Source organism: Larimichthys crocea, chromosome XVI, assembly GCF_000972845.2.
Source record: "Larimichthys crocea isolate SSNF chromosome XVI, L_crocea_2.0, whole genome shotgun sequence".
Lineage (NCBI taxonomy): Eukaryota > Metazoa > Chordata > Actinopteri > Sciaenidae > Larimichthys > Larimichthys crocea.
Genome location: NC_040026.1, coordinates 9,617,989 through 9,638,742, shown reverse-complemented (window position 1 = coordinate 9,638,742; position 20,754 = coordinate 9,617,989). Strand labels below are relative to the sequence as shown.

Below are 20,754 nucleotides of genomic sequence, written 5' to 3'. Positions count from 1 at the left end.
CCAAACAATTGCGCATGAATCCAATTTTAAATGAAAGGAAAAGCGGCCACGTTTAAAGGAAATCAGTTTATTTGACATAAAAAAAAGTGGATCAGATGTTTAGAATAAAAAGTTATTTTACTTACTTTTCTGTGCGCTCACACCATAGAAATTGGTCACAGCCGCTATAATAAGTCCGCACAGCGCGCAGAGAGCGTTTGAAGCCATGATGTCTGCGGGTGAAAAGCTACTCGCTGTCGGCTACACAATTCCCGAAAGTTCATCTGATTAACAATCCGTGCTGGGTTTCAGCATGGAAAAGCGAGCATCAGAGTGAGTCACCCGGAGGAGTCTGCGCCTTGTTTTAATAGCGCACACACCCACGCTAGCAGTTCAAGTCCTATGAGTCATTTCCTATGTACTGTACTGCTCGGATTCTCTTGTGCGCACTCCCCGACTCACAGGAAACTCCTCTACCATAGTAAGCTATGTGGTTTCATTGCTTCACTTGAAGTGAAAGTGTCAATTAAACCACTCCAGGTATGGGACTTACAATATTTAATAGTTTATGTGCCACACCCTTTAGTTTTTTCTAGACTTTTATTTTATTTTTTATTTTTTGTACCCAGAGAGAGAGAGAGAGAGCCTGTGTAGTCTGGACTTAATAGTGTTCTCATTGTTATTACCACGCCTGTCGACGTCATTCCGTCCTCCCTGCCAAAAAACACAACTCTCTGGCATGAGATTTGGTCCCATACACAGAAAAAGAGGAACAGCAACTGAGGCAAAAACAGATGGCATTCACAAGAACTGTCTGTTTTTTTAAAAGAAGAAAAAAAAAAAACCTTTTGAAAAAACTCAAAAGTTGAAAGTGTTATCTCTGTCTTCTGTAGATATTAAAACCCACTTGCCATGGTCTTACTTTTATGGAAACTGACATTTGAATAGTGAGTGTCCCTGTTATTAATGTCTGGGGCTGGGTGTAGCCTGCTGCTGGAGCACAAGTATGCAATAACAAAGTCAGTGTGGACGCATGCCTGGAGTGCTATCAGGTTGGCCCCATGTCACAGCATTGTCTCATATGAAGACCATCAGTTACTATGGAAACATCTGTGCTGTGTGGCATACAAATGATCACTTAGCACCAAGTGAAAACTACTCATTTATTTATGACAGGTTATGCACATTCATGTGAGTAAACAACCCCTGCCCATGTGTTATAACCGATCAAATTATTCTCGTTTCGCCCTGAAGTCTGACTTAACTGTTCCCAAATGCCTGATAAACTTTTTTTTTTCTCTCTTACATATTCACTCTTTTCTCCACAGCCTGGAACTTTTTATATGGTGTTACATGGTGTGAACTGCCTTTCCCACAAGAGCTAACGTCAAACAGACTCTAACCAACCTCCCAGTAAATAGTTCACATCATCAGAACAGAGCAAAAAAAAAAAAAAAAGGATTTTCATTGGCTCAATTAGGTTAGGAGCATGTTGTTAAACAGATGTTTTTGTACTCCACTGTCACGGCTAACCTTTAGGAAAGTGCTCTAAGAGGACCTGGAGCAGCACAGCCCACTAAGGACACCCATATGAGCCGACTTTCCACTGCAGTGATTTCATCAGTAATGAGGCACTATAAGCTGCAGATGTTGTGTCAAACTCTCCAATAGGAACCATGGCAACAGGATGAACACACACAGAGGACCTTGCCCAAGGTGATCCAAACACTCCTGTATGTGTTGACTGGATGCCAAACTTGCTGACGTTTCTCAGGCATTGTTAATGCTATAGCCTAACCAAGGAAGTTAAGACAATTCTGGCTGTTGTACTTTATATATTAGAAACATATTTAGTTTTACACATGCAATCCTCGAGTCTGTAAAAAGGATGGCTTCTTTTTAATTTTTGAAGTTTTAAGTTTCAGCTTCACTGATTTTACAGGATTTCCAGCAGGACAAAACAATTCGAAGAAAACGCTTCAGGACGATCGTTTACCACGGCAGTTCCAGGTTTCTCAATACAATAATAATAATAAAGAAAAAAAGCTAAAGAAATATTTAAAAGCAGGGCCCAGTTTGTTAAAAGAGGATATTTAACATGGCGAGGACAAGGACAGAAAAACAGTACAGAGCAGCTGAACATGTAAGAATATCACTGTGTGCACAAACATTTGGGTTTATTAACTACAGCACAACACTCTCAGTCAGATGTGTCACTATCTGTTTGGTCACCAAATTAAACCACCGGCTGGCAATGATGATGTGGTAAAACAAGTCTTTTTTTTCCAAAGAGAGAATAAAAGGGGGAGACAAACTATCCCCAAAATGTCTGCCTCTTTGAATAAATCTTCAGTTCCTTTTTCTTTATTCTCTTCCCTCCTTTGGTTCTGTCTACGGTCTTCTCTTTGCACTCCTCCGTCTCTCTGTAAATTAGGTGATGTAGATGCGATGAAAGTCGTTGGCTCCGAAGGCACAGTTGCACTTGGGGCACTTCCTCTGTCGGGTGTCGTAACGCATCTTCAGACATTCGTAGCAGAACACGTGGAAACACTTGGTGAGCACCGTCTCCTTGTCTCTTGTGTTGCAGCACGGACAGCGCAGCTTGGCCTGGAGACACATAGATACATTGTATATGGGCCAAAATGTTGCCTTGCCAACACTTATTACCTGTTATTACTGGGTCCTGTGTGGTACCAACACTTTAGGGTGTGACATGTAAGATTCTTGATATTCCCACTGCACAAAGTGGAAGTTTGAGATCATTTTCTGGCTCGTAGTCATGGATGAAAAAATGCAATTGCCAGTCAATCAAGCTAATTACAAAAGGTGTAGTATTCTGCATTACGACATATTACCTTTTCACTGGACGCTGCAGATTGTGCCAGAAAGCTGTTGGTGTTTTTTATAATTCCCTCACCACTAACGGGCGTTGATTAAAGTCGTACATTTCTCTGCACATTAACTATGTTCTCTCTTTCTCACCTTGTACTGGTTAATCTCCTCCTGCAGGATCTCATCAGCGTCGGAGTAAACCTCCACCTTCTTCTGTTTCTCCAGCTTGCGTCTAAGCCTGGACAGATCCTCCTAGAAGGCGTCAGGAGAAAGGGTCGTTTGAGAAAAGACTTCTCATGATATCTTCCAACTTCAGGAGGATTTTGTGGGAGTCTGGAGAGAGTGTGTGGAGTGATATTCCCCCAATACTCAAATACAACATACCTGTGCTCGTTTCAGGTTGCTGCTCTCCCTCTCCCGGGCAGTGCGGTTCTCAGCCACGGAGACCTGGATCTCCTTAAGCTTGGCCTGCGTGTGCTCCAGCTGCACCTTCAGGTCCTCTGCCAGCTGGGCAGCCTCCACCGCCTGCAGCAGGAAAGGAACCGGACGCAGTCAATAAAAAAACTTAATGATGATATTCCTGAGCTGTAATGTGCCGGTAGTACAGTAAGCTTGAACAAACAAAGTCTAATCTGTGTGCTTCAACTTTAGAGATTCAGTCGTGTACCACCTTAAACAATGGCACCATTGGTTTTTCATGTTTTATGCGATTTAGTGCAGATTGTGTATATTTTCCAGCTCTGACGACCATTTTCCACACATACCATGTTTTAGATCCCCTTCATTACTTCCAGGCAACCACTGGTTTCAGTTAAAGCAAGCGGCCACTCTTGTGTGTTTTCTGTTATGTTTTAATTCTATTATTTATGGTTGTTCTGACTTGCGAAAATGAAATCGAATGTGAAAAAAAGAGCAAGATATTTTACGTAAGCAAAGAGATGACCTCACTGGCAGTGCCCCAGTGCACTCGTCTGCACAATTGCAGGCTTAACGAGGTTGGGCAATGTTCGCAAATACTACAAATGTGTCACACAAAGTAGGTGCTTAACTACTTGCAAAATTGCAAGTGTGGGAATCAGGACAGCAGGTTTAATTAGCTAACAATGTGGCTCATTAATGGAGAGTTTGGTGGAAGCAAGCCCACAAATCTTGGATGTCAGAGCCTTTCACAAAACACCTGAAAGCACCAAACTGATGATGTGCACAAGTACAACTTTTGGCATGTGGTTTCGTCCGGACCCTCTTATGATGCTGCTGAGCTTTTTATATTTAGGAACATCTGGCAGCAATCAAGTCATCCAGTGATTAGCAAACTTAACTGACAACATGATTGATAGCATCTCTCTTCTCACCTTCCTCTTGTTGAGCTCTAGTGCTTGCGTTCGGACAGACAGTTCTTTTTCCAGAGCTGCAAGCGTGCTCTGCAGGACACCTTCTTTTTCTTCTAGCTTTTGCACAACTAACAGCTGGGCATCCACCTGGAGAGCGACAACAACAGTTAATACTTCAGTGCCTCGATACAAGCAAAGCAATCATTGCTATGTTTTACAGGTTATACGTCACCTGTGTTTTGAATGTGAGAACTTGGTCGGCCAACTCCTCCTTCTCCTCTTTCAGCAGCTTGTAGATTTGGTTGGATTTGATTCGCTCACTCATCAGCTTGAAATTGGCGTCGTCCTTCTCTCGTAGCTGCTGCAGCAGACGGCTGTTCTGTTCCTGCATGTCCTCAAAGGCTTGGCCGGTTACATCCATCTCACTCAGCAGGGCTTCCTCCTCCTCGAGAGACACGGGTGTCACGGATCAAAAACAATCATATTGTTTCTGGGCTCTGCTTTAAAAACAGGTGGGGCCTAATTTCATCACCATTTGGAGTCATGCATGTAAAGTATGTGTGTGTGGGGGGGTGTGACGCTGTTGGAGAAGTTTTAGTTCCAAGCCATATTGCCCCAATAGAGCCATGACTCTTTTTAGAAAATGTTCTGATTACTAATCCATGTGTATAAAATGAAACAGTCTGCATGTTACGATTGGTTTCCATTTTTAAAAAAAGGAATTATCAGCATCTTTCCAACTTATTCCTCACTACTCCTACAGAAACAATATATCATCACTAAACACAGAGAAAATGATATTTTGGCTCACTGATTAACTTTAAAAAAAATAAAATAAAAAACACGAGCACCTTATCAGCCTGAATCAATAATACCTCTGTGTTATCTTTACAAGAATCACACATATCTTTACAAGAATCACAGATGTGCTGTCATGTTCCCAAATGTGATTAATTACATTCCACGTTCTCAGGCCTCTTTATGACTCTGCATCTCGAGGTGCGATCACACCTGGTTTGTTTTCTGCGCTCCAAACATATCTACAAATTTGACTCTCCTGAGTTTGCTTAAATTCGGTTTACGCTGCCCACTTACAAGCCGACTAGGACCTATAAACAAAAGTCATATGAGCTCACAGGTGACTTGTTTATTGGATAGTTTTTGGCAATCTGTCATCGTGCTTAGTTAAATCCTGGCAGCCGGGAAATGAGGAGAACAAATCAAACACATCTGAGTCTGAAACATTTTGTAGTTGCTGTACTTTAACTCCAGACCAGATAAGAGTGCAGAAGTAAAGAGTCAGTGAATCAGTATCAGTTAAAAATGGTGTTTTGCCTTCTGTTAATTATGTTCTGCTAGACCTCCCAAGCATGAGAAACTGCAGGCTTTCAGATCGCAACAGCTGTCTGCTTTATGCTCATAAAATAGTATGGAACAACAGTTAAACAACTTAAAACAAGGTCATAACACTTTTATATTTTAGTCTAATTTCCTGTATTTTATTTAATTAGTCTTTAATGCCCAGGAACCTGCATTGTTCAGCTCAGTGTAGTATGTAGTATTTAAAGAGTTTAAAGAGTAAAGACTCATCAGGTGAAGATAACACGATTCATAGTAACTAATAAGCCCAACGAATAATATTTAATGCAGCACTGATGTCAGCAGCTGTATGAATAATTTTATGATAGTATGACTGTATTATCTGATATGGGTGTATCCACTACGTATGCAACTCAAGTTCGAGAATTACGATACGTCATTGCTTTACCAGCATTTGACCCCAGTCAGTTACTGGTTTTTACATCTTCCATCTCATGACAGTCTCAACATTTACAAGACAGGGAAGCCAAGTAAGTGAGCTCAGATGTGAGAGTGTTTCACATACTTTGAATTTATCAGGGTGACTCACTCACATAGATTTACCCAACCCTAAAAGATTTTTTTTTTGTTTTTACCCGTTTTTGCATGTGAATGTCTTACTTTAAATGTCAACATGATCGATTCAGAGCACCTCCCTGTTCCTCTGTAATAGCAGATTGAATGTAAATTCATTTGGGCCAAATAACGAGATGTTAAAGCTGTTTTTCAGAATGACTTAAAAAAAACATAAAATTGACTGATTCCACTTAAAAATGTTTATCTTGGCAAGACGTCAGATATCAACACGACTTAAAAGCAAAACAAGCGTTGTGAAGTGTCAGCCCTTTTTTGGCAAGACCGTTTTCTAGAACTTAAATTAAAAAATATATAATTCAGAGGAATGTTATGTGAGACATGTTTGTGAAACAACGACAGATTGTCGATTATGGTTGATTAAAATTAAAAGAATTCTGAAGAATGTTTGTGCAAAGACAAACCAGTGGAGTGGATTTAGGATTTAACAACGCTGCTTTCATGCTTACAGCTTTTGAACACCGAGAGATTTCAGACAGAAACTGCTTTTTTTTTTAAACATCAAAAGGTTTTTAAAAAGAAAGAAAAAAAAGCAAACAGCAATAATACATGGTAGTATTAAATAACCAGCTGATCAGCTGGCTTTCAATTCCTCTTCTGTCGTCTAAGATTAGGAGCAGTTCTTTTTTAAGTAAATGAGATACTCATTGCACTACTTTCATTCTTAACACAGCTGTCTTGTTTATAGTCATATAAACAGTCCCGGTGCAGTCCCAAAGCTTTAAATCTGACATTTCTCCAAATAGGGCTGATGATTCATGTCTCGTTTCTTGCTGATCTAAAATTCTTAATAGGTTTCAAGTTGAAGCGGTGTCATTATATTATATTATATTATTTATAGTTGTTCTTTTAAAAAATTGTATTATGTTTTTTTTCCCCAGAGTGGAGTTTGTGATTGGTGATCAACAATTTTGGCAACAATCGATCAGAAAAATATATATTGGACATACTGTATGTGTCAGCAGCATTTAAAAAAATTGGGGAAAAGCTGACAAAAAATATTTTTGGACAGTTATGCTTTGCTGAAAAAAAATTAAAATATATATATATGGGACAGGTGGTGTACTCAACAAAAGAGGACAAAGGTGGCAGACGTGTTTGGGCTCCTGCCTGAGCCTGCCTTTATTTTGATAGGACAGCTGAAGACAGGAAAGCGGGTAGAGCGTGATAAGGTCCACAGCCTTTGTTTATGAGGCACACACTCTACGTGATCCAATATGTTTGAGGAAAAGAAACAAGAGATGCATACCTGCTTAGTGGCAGCCAGTTTCTTCTGCAGATGCTCAATGGTCTCTTCTGCCACGCGGATCTTCCTCAGTGCATCTTCGTCTGCCAGCTTCTTGCTCTCCTTCCTCTCCCTCTCCTCCAGCTCTCGCACTCGCATTCTCAGCTCATCAACCTGTCGTTTGACAAGACGGGGTTGGGAAAGTATTTAACTTGCATTTCTGTTTCAACATTTTGTGATCAGCAGGTAAGGAAGATATTTTTTGTAACATGCGAAAAAGAAATGTGCAAAAGAATGACGAAAGGACAACACACCAAAGAACAAACCTCAGCTTTAGATTTGCGTTCAGCTGCCATGAGCTGCACTTTGTCTCTCTGCTCTTTTGGAGCAGACTTATACATGTCCAACAAGAGCTTCATCTCTTTCTGGGACTCCTGAGCTTTTCTGGTGGGTTAAACAAGACAAAGAGGGTATTACGGTCAGCGTAATGTGTGATTAGGGACAATATTTTGATAGTGGTCTTGGATGTAGAAAATGGATGTACTTGAGCTCTACTCGGAGCATCTTCAGTGTGTCCGAGTCCTTCCTCTTCAGCTCGTCGCTACGCTGCCTCTCTCTCTCGCGCTCCCTCTCTCGTTCTCTCTCGGCCTCCCTCTCCCTCTCCCTCTCCCGGGCCCGCTGTCTCTCCAGTTCCTTTCTCCTCTCCTCCTCCTCCTCCTGGTCCTCATCCTCCTCTTTTTTCACGTCGATGCTGTCACTCGTCGTCTCCTCCAGAATCAGAACCCCCGTATCGCCACTCTGACAACGCAACTGCCGATAAAGCAAAATGTTTTCAGAACTACTATACTTTACTGATATGTCTCACTCATATATGTCATATGTATATGAATCAGTCACTACTAATGTTTCATTTTTGCTTAAAACAGTTCTCACTGAAATCTCACTGAATGAAGCACAACAAATGCTCTGTGAACGTCTACCTTATTGATCTCCATCTGTGTTTCCCGCAGCTTCCTCTTATACCGCTGAACGTCACCTTTCAACTGCAAGTTGTGGTTCTGAAGGCTGCTGATTAAGTGACGCATCTCCCTGTTGATTGGTCCTGAGATAAGCAGAGACAAAAGGACAAGAAACAGAAATACTGTTAGCGTGTGGTTTGGTTTTGAGTCATTCAACGTTACCATTGCTGTAAATGATGACTTCAACTGCACACGAGTAACATCGTGATATCGGTGACGTTCTATGCACTGTTCCTGCACCAACAGGTGCTAAAAAACATCTGACGGTGCTGATCAGTGTGTTGCTCATTCATCTGTGTCGCCGTAATTTACGATAATGACTTTGCACTGATCTAATATGCGAGCCTTGCAGTGCGTCAAATAGAATCCATCTCAAAAAGGTACCTGCTTGCTCGTTGGCTGCCAGGTTCTGCTCAAACTCGATGCGCAGCATCTCGTACTCTTTGCGCACCTGGGCCAGGGTATCCTCCAGCTGGATGACCTCAGTCCGCAGCTTCTTCTGAAGGGACAGCTCGTCGCTCTGAACAGTTGGAAACAGTAAAACATTGCTCATCGTACTGCCAAGCAGTGGTAATACTAGGCACGTCAAGGTTTATGTTGCTAGGACAGAAGACAGTAAAAATAAATAAATGCAATGGAAACACTGGTGCTGTGATGAAATATATCAGGGATCTTCTCTGATGAATAACACTTTTTTTTTTTCCTCATGAGATCAACTTTGTTGTATGAAATTTACCTCCATGTGTTCAATCTGTCGGAGGTGGGCGTTCTTGGCAGTGAGCAGGAGGGCTCGTGCCTCATCCAGCTGGGTTTTTACCCCGAGAGACTCATTGTACAGCACGGAGAATTGGGACTGCAGACACTTATACTCTAGAGTTTCCTTCACAACCTCTTCTGGGATATTCCGTAAGTCCATCTAAAATATCAGGAGATTAAAGTAAAGCCACAGATTTTAAAACAAATGCCTCGAGAATATGATAATCTTGATAATCATGTGGAGTTATACTAATGTGTCTAATCTAAACAACCAGATTAGTTATCTTTACCTTGAGCTTCTCACTCTCCCTCACAGCCTCCTGGAGCTCCACCTGCAGTTTCTCCAACTCTGCCATGCGGCTATTGGCCAACTCCTGGTTGTGCTCCAACTCTGCATTGAGACTCTCAAACTAAAACATAAAGAAACATGTTATAGATGGGAGAAGCGTGATTGGTTTAAAAACACTGTTTTGTTAGCACAAACTGGCCTCTGAGATATGAGGTCAGTTAGGTGCAGAGAAACAAACACGTCACACAAGTTGCAACGAGCCACTTCTTATGAACGCTCACCTTCTGAATGTTCAGTGTAATTTGACCTCCAGGCAGCCCACCTGAGCTGCCGGTGCTGCTGTAACCAGACTTTAGCTGCAGACAGAAAAAGGCACACAGGTCACTAAAAAAGAGCAAACATGACCAAAAAGAAAAAACAAAACATGAAAGCACACAACACACCTACACACATCCTATAACATCACTCAGACGTCACTCTTTTTTTTTTTCATGTTCAAATAGCTGTTGCAAATAACACCACTCCATCAAACCACGCACGGACAGGGAGATGCGCATCAGTAAGAGCAGCTGGCTCGACAGCTTGCTTGGAGCCTTATCGCTGTCAAGCCTACGCCCTGAAGACAGATTTTTTTAAAAAACCCAAGAACACACACACACACACACACACACACTCGAGAAAGAGACACAGTTATAGTCACACACATATCAGATCATTTTATACAAATGTACCTGCTCCATGGCCTCTGCCAGATGTTTGTTGAGCTTTTGTTCCCTATTGCGGAGTTTCTCAATATCCCACTGCAGGTCCTCCACTGTCGTCTCCATCTCAGACACCTTGGTCTCAGAGCTGGTCACCTTGTCCACTAACTCATTGTACTGCAATACAGGCAAAGACATGACAACAGCTGTCATCAGTGACATCTTACAGTCCACCAAAAGCAATTGCTGCATACATACAGACTTTTTTTAAAAACAATTTTCTCATTCACATACTCCTATACCTACACGTAAACACAAATGTTCACAATAGACACTGACACCAACTAATAGTGGCAAGGGCATTGTACCTCCATGGACATCTTGTGATGTCGGCCCTGCAGAAGAGTGGCCAAGTCTCGCAGTCGACTGTTCTCCTCCAACAGAGTGTGGTTCACATTGACGATTTCAGACTGGCTATCGTCTTCACATGCTGCCAATGAGAGAATCAAGATAGTCAGAAAAAAATCTTCTTACATTTACGTGCACCGACATCTTGATAATGAGCTATAAAAACCTAATAAGTAGCAGGCAATTGGTTGTAAAGTTGCAGGTGTTCTTGTTTACATTTTGCATGTTTGTGTCAGTAACAAGCATGTCTCCACAGTTACCTGCAGCCTGGACCTGCTTGCACATGTCATCGATGCAGCTGTGCAGCCTGTCAAAGACACAGACCAAGCAGGCGATGGCCTCCTTGCTGAACTGCATGCGGTCTTGGAGGTGAAGGCTTAGTTCCTCCTCGCTGCTGTGCTCCAACGTGGCTAGGAAACCCTTGGCATTCTCACTTAGGGGAGGAGGCGGTGGCGATGCGTCTAAATATAAAAAGGAGGTGGTTATGTATGCACACGGTTGGAATCAGCAGCACAGGAAATATACAGTCAACGCATTAAACCTCAATCTTTAGGTAGAAAGATGGAAACTGTGTGTGCAACAACAGATGAGGCAAACACAGATTATATAAGTAAGAGGGCGCTCAGACAGGGACAGGCAAACCGGCAACCGGTGGTGGAGGGGTGAGGGAGGCTGAGGTGGGTTGCCGTGGGCGCGTCTATACCTGCTGAATGTAACCGCTGTGAAACAATCAGGAAGTAACTTTTTATTTCGCTGATTAATAACAGCTTTATCGAGGCCGGCGCTCGCTCTCTGTTGTTGTAACTCTATGTCTCTCCACCAAAACTCTCTCTCTGTCTCTTTGACCGATCAGAGTGTCTGACTGGCTTGTGGAGCATGACGTGGAGCTCCGTTTTCCCAAAAGTTGAATCTGGCTCAACTTCTCTCCCGGATGCCAGCAACATTTTTTGCTGCAATGCCTGCGGGCTGCCAGTGCAGAAACACATGACCCTCACTGAAATGAATTGAAAAACACCACCAGCGTCCAGTTTGCCTGTCCCTGTCTGAACGCCCACCTAGCATTGCTTTCTACAAGCTTTGTGTGAGAAGAATCAATCGCAACATAAAAAGGGAAGCCCAAACAGTTTCCTTTCTCATACATCCTCTGTCAGGTATGTTATTGGTATTTTCTGGAACATAAATATTCTTTTAAAAATTGCACAAAGTTAGCAACAAGTGTCAACAGTAGCAACACGATACAAAGTTCAATACAGGATACTGATACTGTAACTTAATGTGCGGTCACACCCGTGTAAACACTTTGATCCAAATTCCATTAAAGCAACATTATGTAACTTTTCCACTTTGAAAATAACACCTTACACCTTCAGGGTGAACGGTGTCTCACTCTGTGCCCTGCACGCCTGTTTTTGCACAACGTAACTTTGTACTCAGTATCAGAAGGGCTGCGTAACGCATAACACACCACCAACTATTGCACTGATTTGGGTGAAAATGGATAGTATTTTATGTAGGAAATGTCTTCTTGTTTTCCCTCTGATGTCCTCCTGCTGCTCTGCTTCAACTCTCTGTGATTTAGAGTTTCTTGATTGAAAGTTAAGTAAAATGCTGCAAATTGTAGCTTAGTTAGCTGCTACATTTCCGCCCAGACTCAGAGCACTGGGGGAGCGTTAGTGTTTACGCTGCTAGCACCAGGTACAGGATAGGGGGGTATGCTGACACCAAGCAGTGCTGGTGTTGTGCAGGAGCCAGCCAAGCGGGCAATGTAACTGGGCTCAGTAGCTTCTATGGAAATAGCTAAGAGACAAAGAGATCTAAGAGGACAATGAAGGAAGCTAAGAAGAGAGAAAAAGAGAAGAAGCCACTAGACAAGACTCAATTATAGCAGCCCATGAACACAGTTAGTCAAGGAACATCTTTGCATACCTGCTGATGACTCCTGTGGGGGCTCTGTAGGCGACAACAACTCTTCTGACGCAGTAGGAGGAGGAGGCTGCTGCTGCTGCGGCTGCTGCTCCTCCTCACGTTCTTCCTGACGGTCCTCTTGCTGCGGCTGCTCTGACTGCTCCCCTTCATTCTGGGCATCCGGGAGCGGAGGTGGAGGCACGACGGACGCCGGTGATGCCAGATTGACCCCGTCTTCCTCCATCGGCGTGGGGTCAGGGAGAGGGGCTGAGGGTGGGGCAGGGGTGGACGTCACCGGAGCTTCTGGCTCAATTCGCTTGCGTAGAACGTGAACACACTCTTCCAACTACAAATCAGAAACACAAGGATTGAAAGAAGTGTTTATCCTCTAGAAAAAAAAGCATGAATGAATATAATATTTGTACAACAGAAATCTGAATTTTAAATTCATTACTGTGGTCTTTCCACAGACTGGGCACTATGCATAACTCAGTTAACTGACCACGTTTACGTGCAGACAGACATAACAAATGACATATTACTATTAGGTTAAGGCAGGCCATCGGATAACATGGCTTTGAAAGAATGAGACCTTTGTAATCTTGTGTTCACATGCACATTGTTTCACCGTAAAACGGCGTGTAATTAAGTTACACAAATGTAATCAAACGTGCAGAAGTACCTGTGACCAGTAGCGGTTGACAATCAGCAGAGTGGTGTCATCAGTGGCTTGTCTCTTCTCCAGCTTCTCGATCTTCTCCCGTAACTCGTCCTCCATCGCCTGCCTCTGCTCCAGGCGTTCGCACAGCTTCTTATTCTTGAACTGGAGGACCTTCATGTCCATTTCCTCCTGCTCGGAACAAACAAGTGACACCGAGGTGAGGAACAACAGAGACTCGGACAAAGTCATCCTGATATAAAAGTAACTATCACATGACTGACCGTGGAGGAGACTCCAGCTATGCGTATGGGTTCAATCAGGGTGGTGGTGGTCTTCTCCTCTTTTTTGCTTTTCTTCTCAGGTGGGCCAGGGGGGCTGTCCCCTCCCGAGGGACGTTTTCCTCCCCCAGCACCTGACATCGTTCCTTCCCCCTGGACAAAAAAAGAGATCAAACATCACGTGAAATCTTCATCACTACGACAGCAGATGGAGAACTCATTCATTTGCTGTCAGCTAGCTTAGCATTATATCAGAGGGCGCAGGGCCTGCTTCGGTTTACTGCTCTTGTTGTGTTCATATGAACTTGTATGCTCCCTAACGGACACGGTGAGCGTTATTGTACGTGCGGCCGCCCCGAGAAGCTGCCCACATCTTTAATTTGGCAGAAGATTTACGAACATTAGCGAGCCAGCTAACGGCAGCTACGCTAATGCTAACGTTAATTCTGCGGCAGCTGCTCGGCTACACGGCGCTCTTTGTGCGGCCTTTTTAACGACCTGCGGGCTTTTGTTTTCCACCCGCTCGCCACCGACACACGCGCAATATGTTACGTAAAGAAACCCTAAATGCACAGACGCGTACGAGGCGATTTCTGTCAAATATTCGCGATACAAACCTTCACAAGGAGCGATTGAAAATGTAACTTAGGGCATCTAGCAGGAAGTGACGACAATGTACTTCCGTTTAGTACAAAAAAAAAGATAAATTGGGAATTATATCACGAATAAATCATTAAAAAATCAAATTAACTAGATTTGTTTTGAGTAACTTGCCTTATTTTTTTTGCTTATTCATAATGCCTCGAAAATAAACCTTTTAAGATATTATTGTTTTTAAATCAACCGTGCTGCTATTCTCACTCCGGCCTCACGGGGGCAGCACGGCCACACTCTGTAATAAGCAAGCAACAGACAGTTTCCAGGAATGTAACCAGAATGTAAACAGTGCTCAGGTGCTAGCTGACGGTTGTTGACTTCAAATTAACTTTGATACCGTCTCTAGACACAGGTATGGCTTCCAGGTAGATCCCCCTCGAGCTTGAGATGGCACCGTTTTACTGATTCCTCTGATCGTCGTCTCCTTCTTCCTCTTGCCGTTTTGACTGCATGCATGGTGAGTAGTTTCCTGCACGGTCAGTGAACCTGCTGCAGCAGCGAGGCCACATCAAAGACAAGGCTGTCTAACTGTCATGATGGACCAAGGGCATGTGTGTGGATAACAGTAGATTTGAATGTCATAAGTAAATCCCAAGCATGTCCTGCAACTACAGCTAATCTAAAGCACAACAAACAACTTCCTTGTCAGGTGTTGGCTCACTGGTTCCTGTTACAAATCACGCAGCACTGTAACAAGGTCTGACCCACACACTGTTTTTGCTTTAAGATAAATAACCTGTCAACATGACCAAAGACATCGTTGTTGGAGATGAATTACCAGACTGGGTCGGGGCCAAAGAGTTCTACCAGAAATATGATCCCAAGGAGGTGATTGGCAGGTGAGTCCAGTAAAATGACTTGAAATGTAATCTCAGTTGTCCATTTGGATTATAAACACATGCCTTATTCTAAATCGATGATATACAGGGGTGTGAGCAGTGTGGTACGCAGGTGTGTGCACAGACACACGGGTCAGGAGCTGGCGGTGAAGATTATCGAGATCACGGCGGAGAAGATGACCGTTCAGCAGCTGGAGGAGGTGAAAACCTCTACGCTGAAGGAGATCCAAGTCCTCAACATGGTGAAGGGACACTCCTCAATCAGTATGTCGGACTTCTGCTCATTTGGACACTTAAATCTTCTCTTCTTGGAGATTCAAAAGTGTTCACCCTCTCTTCCGTTTTGTTTCTTTTAGTTACTCTGATTGATTCCTACGAGTCCACAACCTTTATATTTTTGGTGTTTGACCTGTGAGTATTACATCAAGTAGCTTCAGTGCAATGGTCTTTAGAAGTCCTCCCTGAAATGTGAATGTTGTAGGATATTATCAATCTCCTGTTTTTATTTACAGCATGAGGCGAGGAGAACTGTTTGACTACCTCACAGAAAAAGTTACTTTAAGTGAGAAGGAAACCAGGTGAGCTCCAGCATCAACACACCTCATCAGATAATTTAATCTGGCAGCACTCTGAGTTTAGCCTTATTGAAGGTTTATAACTGTGTCTCTGCATGCTTTAGTTGCCTCTCATATGCCAAATTGTATATACTGTATTTAAACAAGCTTCAAGCAAAACACAGACAAGAGTTGTCTTTAAAGTTATCTGCTGAACATCTCTGCAACAATAGTATTCATATTCACACGATAGTCCATGTCTCCATTCCATGAATTGAACATTTCTTTAGACTTAAAATAAACCTGTGGCTGCCTGGGAATGAGACCATGTAAAACTGATGCATTTTGTAAAACCCCATTAATCCACAGGAGTATGATGCGCGCTCTGCTGGAGGCCGTGCAGTACCTCCACTCCCTCAACATCGTCCACAGAGACTTGAAACCTGAGAATATTCTGCTGGATGATCAGGGACACATCAAACTGTCTGACTTTGGTTTCTCAGTGCAGCTACAGCCTGGAGAGAAACTCAGAGGTACTGGAGCATAAAATGAAACGGATAATAAAAAATGAAGGTCAATGTTAAAGTTCTGTTTAGACGGAGATTATAAAATCTGATTTCTCTTAGAGCTTTGTGGGACACCTGGTTATTTGGCCCCTGAAATATTGAAATGTTCGATGGATGAAATGCACACAGGCTATGGCCAAGAGGTTGATCTGTAAGTATTTCTGTCGTCAGTAACATTTACATAGCGTGATCTTGCATGATTTTTCCTTAATTTTATGTCACTCGTTTTGATGTATTTGTTGTAAAGGTGGGCATGTGGAGTGATCCTTTTCACCTTACTGGCCGGCTCGCCACCATTCTGGCATCGCAAACAGATGCTAATGCTGAGGATGATCATGGAGGGTCGCTTTCAGTTCAGCTCTCCAGAGTGGGATGACAGGTCTGACACTGTGAAGGACCTGGTAAGACTGATGAGAGTTTCATTTGAAATAATATGTGCAATTCCACCTAGCAGTAAGGAAGATACAACAATTCCTCAACATAAATAGAATAACTATAAAGTTATTTACAATCATTTTGCTGCTCAGATATCCAGACTAATGGTGGTGGAACCAGCTGCCCGTCTCACTGCAGAGCAGGCCTTAGGACATCCTTTCTTCAGACTGTATCAGAAGGAGGATGTGCGGCTGTTCAGTCCCAGAAAGACATTTAGGGTAAGTCTCAATTTCGGCTTTTTTATGGCAGCTGCTTTGGGAAAAAAAAAATCTACATCTCATCTGCTCTCCTGTCTTGCCCTCTCAGGTGTTGATAGTCACTGTGCTGGCCTGTATCAGGATATACAGCCAGTACCGCAGGGCTCGTCCACTGACTCGTGAGGTGCTGGCCAGAGATCCCTACTCCCTTCGCGGTGTCCGCAAACTCATCGATGGCTGCGCCTTCCGCATCTACGGGCACTGGGTGAAGAAAGGGGAGCAACAGAACCGAGCTGCCCTCTTTCAGAACACAGCTAAGATTATGCTGCTGGACCTGGAGGACTTTGAAACATAAAAGCTCATTCTTAACCACAATGATTTATATTTAAACATTTGCATGTGTTGTCATGTCTGTGTCTGTCTCATTGCATTACTGTGTTTTAATTTTAAGACGGTGAATTCAGGGACCGGGATATTTTTATGCCTTCATGCGTGCTGTGGTTCTTCAACTTAAAGATAAGCATGTATAACTTCACATTCCTTATCTACACTCTGATCCAAGTTTGTGGCTGTTTGAAACTATTCTCATCAGGTCATCATGTTTTCAGTCCTACTTCCCTGTAGAGATACATTGCACAATCGTTTGATAAAACACATCACATACAAGTATTAGTATTATGTATATTTAGGATGCATTTCTAAGCACTGTGTGGCTGAAGAGAACATAAAGCACTGTGATTAATTATTTAATAGCTGTTTATGTATGAGGTTCAGATATACAGATATAACGGCGTTACAAATTGGTACCAGGAGATGTAGAGAATCTTGTGGCTGTCATGCATGCACACATTCCTCGATAGGAAACTCGCATTAACTGTGAAGACCGTCTGTGACTGTATTTCCTATTAAAACTAACCAAACACCATTCCATACTCAGTTCAAACTTCAGTTTAATGAGTGGTACTTTTCCTGAAAGTGCCTGTCTGAGAAATGTGCAGTAATTGTACAAAAACAGATATATATTGTACTGTATGTGGAAAAAAAAAGGTTTTATTGATAATAAAACTAATGTTTAAGTTTGCATTGACTTGTTTTGTGTGAGTGCTCCTGCAAAATACATTATTTTTTGGCTTTGTGGTTGAGTGGTGGAGACTTTAGCACTCTGCTGTGCTGATCTACAATTTCTTTCATTTGCTGATCTAGTTGTCCAGACACAAGCAACATCTGCTCTCTGACCTCTTTCTCGATGAGTGACTTCAGCTCTGATTTTGAACCTGAAAATGAGGAAATTAAGTGGTTACAATACAGCGTTTCAGGTTCATTTGACTTATTGTTACATAGTCCTTTTATGATTTGTGATCCTACCGAGCGTGTCTCCCTCTGGCTCGGCAATGGATGCTTCCTGTGTTTGAGGAGAGCTGTCAGTCTTTCCTGGTACTGTTTCTTTTTCCATCCCATTTTTTAGCATCAGGTTCAGCAAGAATACATAAAAGTATTAATAAACCTGGTCCAAGGTCCTCTGAAATATCAAAAATATTCTGTTCTATGTGTAATTGAGCATATTTGTGAAAGGGGGTGGAAGTCATTTTTATGTTTGTGGGACTTCAAAAACAATGAGAAGTTCTTAAATTTAAGGTATTGAGATTACAAGAATGTAAAACATTTTTGAATGTCTATCAACATTTACCATCCCCCCATTTTGAAAAATCGTTTCCATGCTACCTACAAAGTTTGTGATACTATAACTGTCGATACTCTGTAATTATTACCTGGAGCAGAAGAATCCTTTGTAGTAGATTCATCCTGGTCTGGAATCCCAGAGTAAGTCAATGACAAATCAAGTCTGACCTGTGAAAAAAAAAAAAAAATAGACACTCATTATTGTCCCCAAATATATTTTCACTGGACTACAATTAAATATAATAAAAAGGACTGACAGCAGAACTTGTTTGAAACTATTTGAGCAGATTAACTCATTCTGATTCTTACCTGTGGGGTGAAAATATATTTGTAGAGTTTGTAGTGTCTCACATAGCTGTTATGGATGTAATTTAAGATACAGTTCACCTCCTCAGAGCTGAAGAGGTTGATACTAAAGGGAGGCCGCTGTAGTGGGCAAACACAAATAAACGCTACATTCATGAAAATGTTTTAGAAAAGTTTTAGAATGATATTGTGAGTAAAAAAAGGCTTTTTATTGTTTCACAGACCCTGACTGAGTGACAGAGAAGTAGCTCCTTGCAGTATTTGAAACACTGGTCTATATTGTTGAGTGGAGTTTCTGCAAGAAAGCATAAAGTTAAGAAACATTTTAATCAATTATCCAAACAATTTAATCTGTAATATTTGCCCAATAACAAACTGTATTTTGTCTTACCACCTATGTTGTATTTGACTTTGGACTTGACATATAATATATTGGATATTTTGGTACAGTATTTACTGTAAATATACTGTGTCAGCTGTCACATAAGTGTTACGATTGATGTGATTTTTCACATCACCCATGTTAAAAAAGCCAGTTCCATCTCAAAGTGCAGACTACACAGCAGTCATTATGATAATATCACTAATTATACCAATAATTATATGACTTTACTTACCTATATTAGCCTCATGGATGGATTTGATGATGGACAAGAGGGCAGAAGTTTGTTCCTTCTTGAAGCTGCGCTCTCTGCAGAAAAGCACAGCCTGTACATACAGCTCCAGCAGGACTCCTCTTTTTGGTTCAGGGAGATCAACTCCAAACACACTGCAGATGACACTGTCACACAAAGAGAGAGAATAAGTGTGACACAAAATATGTCAGTGCTGTGATTGTGTATAAATATATAGATGTATTTCTGTTCATGATCAGGGGCAGAAACCTCTCTAGATCTGGAATGGACTGCATTTTGTCGATTTCCTCCATGTCATGGTAGCTCACATCTGTCCTGAAAACACCATTCAGTTTTAGACATGATGTTTAATTGTGGAAAATGCAAGGAAAACAACAAACAAACAAAAGTGAAATAATCTGGATTGTAGACAACAGCTCTCACCATAGCATCACTTTAGCTTTCAGGGCCTGTGGTAGCTACAGAACAAAACATTATTTTTATTACATGGCAATAGCTATTGAAGAAAAGAGTTGTATCCAGTAGAAGCTAATATAAATATTTATATTTCAGTTCTATGATTAAACCCAAAAGATAATAAAGTGAACTTATCACTAGGATTGCAGTGCCTACCGTTATTTTAGTGTCCATGTTTTATTTCTTTAGCCGATACTTTAATGTATCAAACTGCAGAGCAGAAAAACAGAAATGTGATTTATAAAAACACAAAACACACTTTAACAAAACATGTGTGTTTTCTTTTTTACCATGTTACCTTGACCAAAGCACGCTTGAATGAAGCTGGATCATTTCCTGTTTGGCTACCTCGCTGTATCCTAGCAACATATATACACCTTTTCTTTCTGTTTCCGGTTTGGCGTGCGCACCCTGAATAAAATCTGAAAAAAATAAAGGCATAAAAACATAATTAAAGAAAAGAAACATATATATATATATAAAACAAACAAAAAAACTATATTAATATACACAAACCCTGATCAAATAAAACATTGTCAAAGAAAAGAAATTAATTCAAATGTCCACTATTTATGGTGAGTCAACGTCACTATTTAAACTATTTTCATTTCATTTCATTTGTGAGAGGATAATTGTTTTGTTTTTTTAGGCAAATTATACCACAACTTTCCCTGCTATTTACTATTACATGGTATTACAATGACCTGACCACTGTAATTACTATTCTGCAACTAGGATATAACTATACTACTACTATTACTATTACTATTACTACTACTACTACTACTAGTTAACTTTGGGTATAGGTCTAACCAAAGGAGCACAAGTAGTGTGAGTTAATATAGCGCATCCTTCAATACACCTAAAAGCAACAAATGCATAAACTTATACAGATAACACAAGCTACTGCTAATAATGACAAATAAACAATACAATTAAAAAAAAAGCCGGTTTTAAAATAGTGTAAGAATAACATATCACAGCTGAACACATAATAAATACATGAGTTACGTTAGGGTTTGTATTTAAAAAGACACGGTGATTTCACGGCTCTCCATCGCTGCTGCAGGGAAGCTGTATCCATGGCAACGA

At 41.5% G+C, this 20,754-nt stretch overlaps 3 protein-coding genes across 7 annotated transcripts; 1 reads left to right on the top strand and 2 right to left on the bottom strand.

Moving 5' to 3' along the window:
* Positions 1–1,128: 1,128 nt before the first annotated feature.
* Positions 1,129–14,044, bottom strand: rnf40 (ring finger protein 40). 3 transcript variants are annotated; one of them, XM_027289280.1, is made up of 20 exons: positions 13,955–14,044; positions 13,341–13,490; positions 13,081–13,248; positions 12,420–12,744; positions 10,754–10,954; positions 10,454–10,575; positions 10,116–10,262; positions 9,666–9,740; positions 9,386–9,505; positions 9,076–9,255; positions 8,724–8,859; positions 8,301–8,422; positions 7,865–8,130; positions 7,635–7,764; positions 7,345–7,494; positions 4,375–4,587; positions 4,164–4,289; positions 3,196–3,336; positions 2,962–3,063; positions 1,129–2,586 (listed from the first exon to the last, which is right to left on the bottom strand). In XM_027289280.1, the coding sequence occupies exons 2-20, from the start codon at positions 13,476–13,478 to the stop codon at positions 2,410–2,412; spliced, it is 3,039 nt and encodes a 1,012-aa protein (XP_027145081.1). In that variant the 5' UTR covers positions 13,479–13,490; positions 13,955–14,044; the 3' UTR covers positions 1,129–2,409. The 3 variants fall into 3 exon arrangements, with proteins under 3 accessions (XP_027145081.1, XP_027145082.1, XP_027145083.1); XM_027289281.1 differs by having other exon boundaries at positions 4,375–4,584; XM_027289282.1 differs by having other exon boundaries at positions 7,647–7,764.
* Positions 14,045–14,213: 169 nt separating this feature from the next.
* On the top strand, positions 14,214–17,666 carry phkg2 (phosphorylase kinase, gamma 2 (testis)). Its single transcript, XM_010736252.3, has 10 exons — positions 14,214–14,451; positions 14,722–14,833; positions 14,922–15,097; positions 15,190–15,244; positions 15,346–15,411; positions 15,757–15,920; positions 16,014–16,104; positions 16,201–16,354; positions 16,481–16,606; positions 16,695–17,666. The coding sequence occupies exons 2-10, from the start codon at positions 14,739–14,741 to the stop codon at positions 16,938–16,940; spliced, it is 1,173 nt and encodes a 390-aa protein (XP_010734554.2). The 5' UTR covers positions 14,214–14,451; positions 14,722–14,738; the 3' UTR covers positions 16,941–17,666.
* Positions 17,667–17,681: 15 nt separating this feature from the next.
* On the bottom strand, positions 17,682–20,754 carry cfap119 (cilia and flagella associated protein 119). Of its 3 annotated transcripts, none has more exons than XM_010736251.3 (11): positions 20,674–20,754; positions 19,961–20,084; positions 19,819–19,872; positions 19,630–19,664; positions 19,456–19,521; positions 19,189–19,352; positions 18,796–18,866; positions 18,575–18,691; positions 18,355–18,433; positions 17,951–18,028; positions 17,682–17,859 (listed from the first exon to the last, which is right to left on the bottom strand). In XM_010736251.3, exons 3-11 carry the CDS (start codon positions 19,834–19,836, stop codon positions 17,705–17,707), a joined length of 783 nt encoding a protein of 260 aa, XP_010734553.1. In that variant the 5' UTR covers positions 19,837–19,872; positions 19,961–20,084; positions 20,674–20,754; the 3' UTR covers positions 17,682–17,704. The 3 variants fall into 3 exon arrangements, 2 of the variants coding, with proteins under 2 accessions (XP_010734553.1, XP_027145087.1); XM_027289286.1 differs by having other exon boundaries at positions 19,456–19,516; XR_002042126.2 differs by having other exon boundaries at positions 17,743–17,859; positions 17,951–18,104.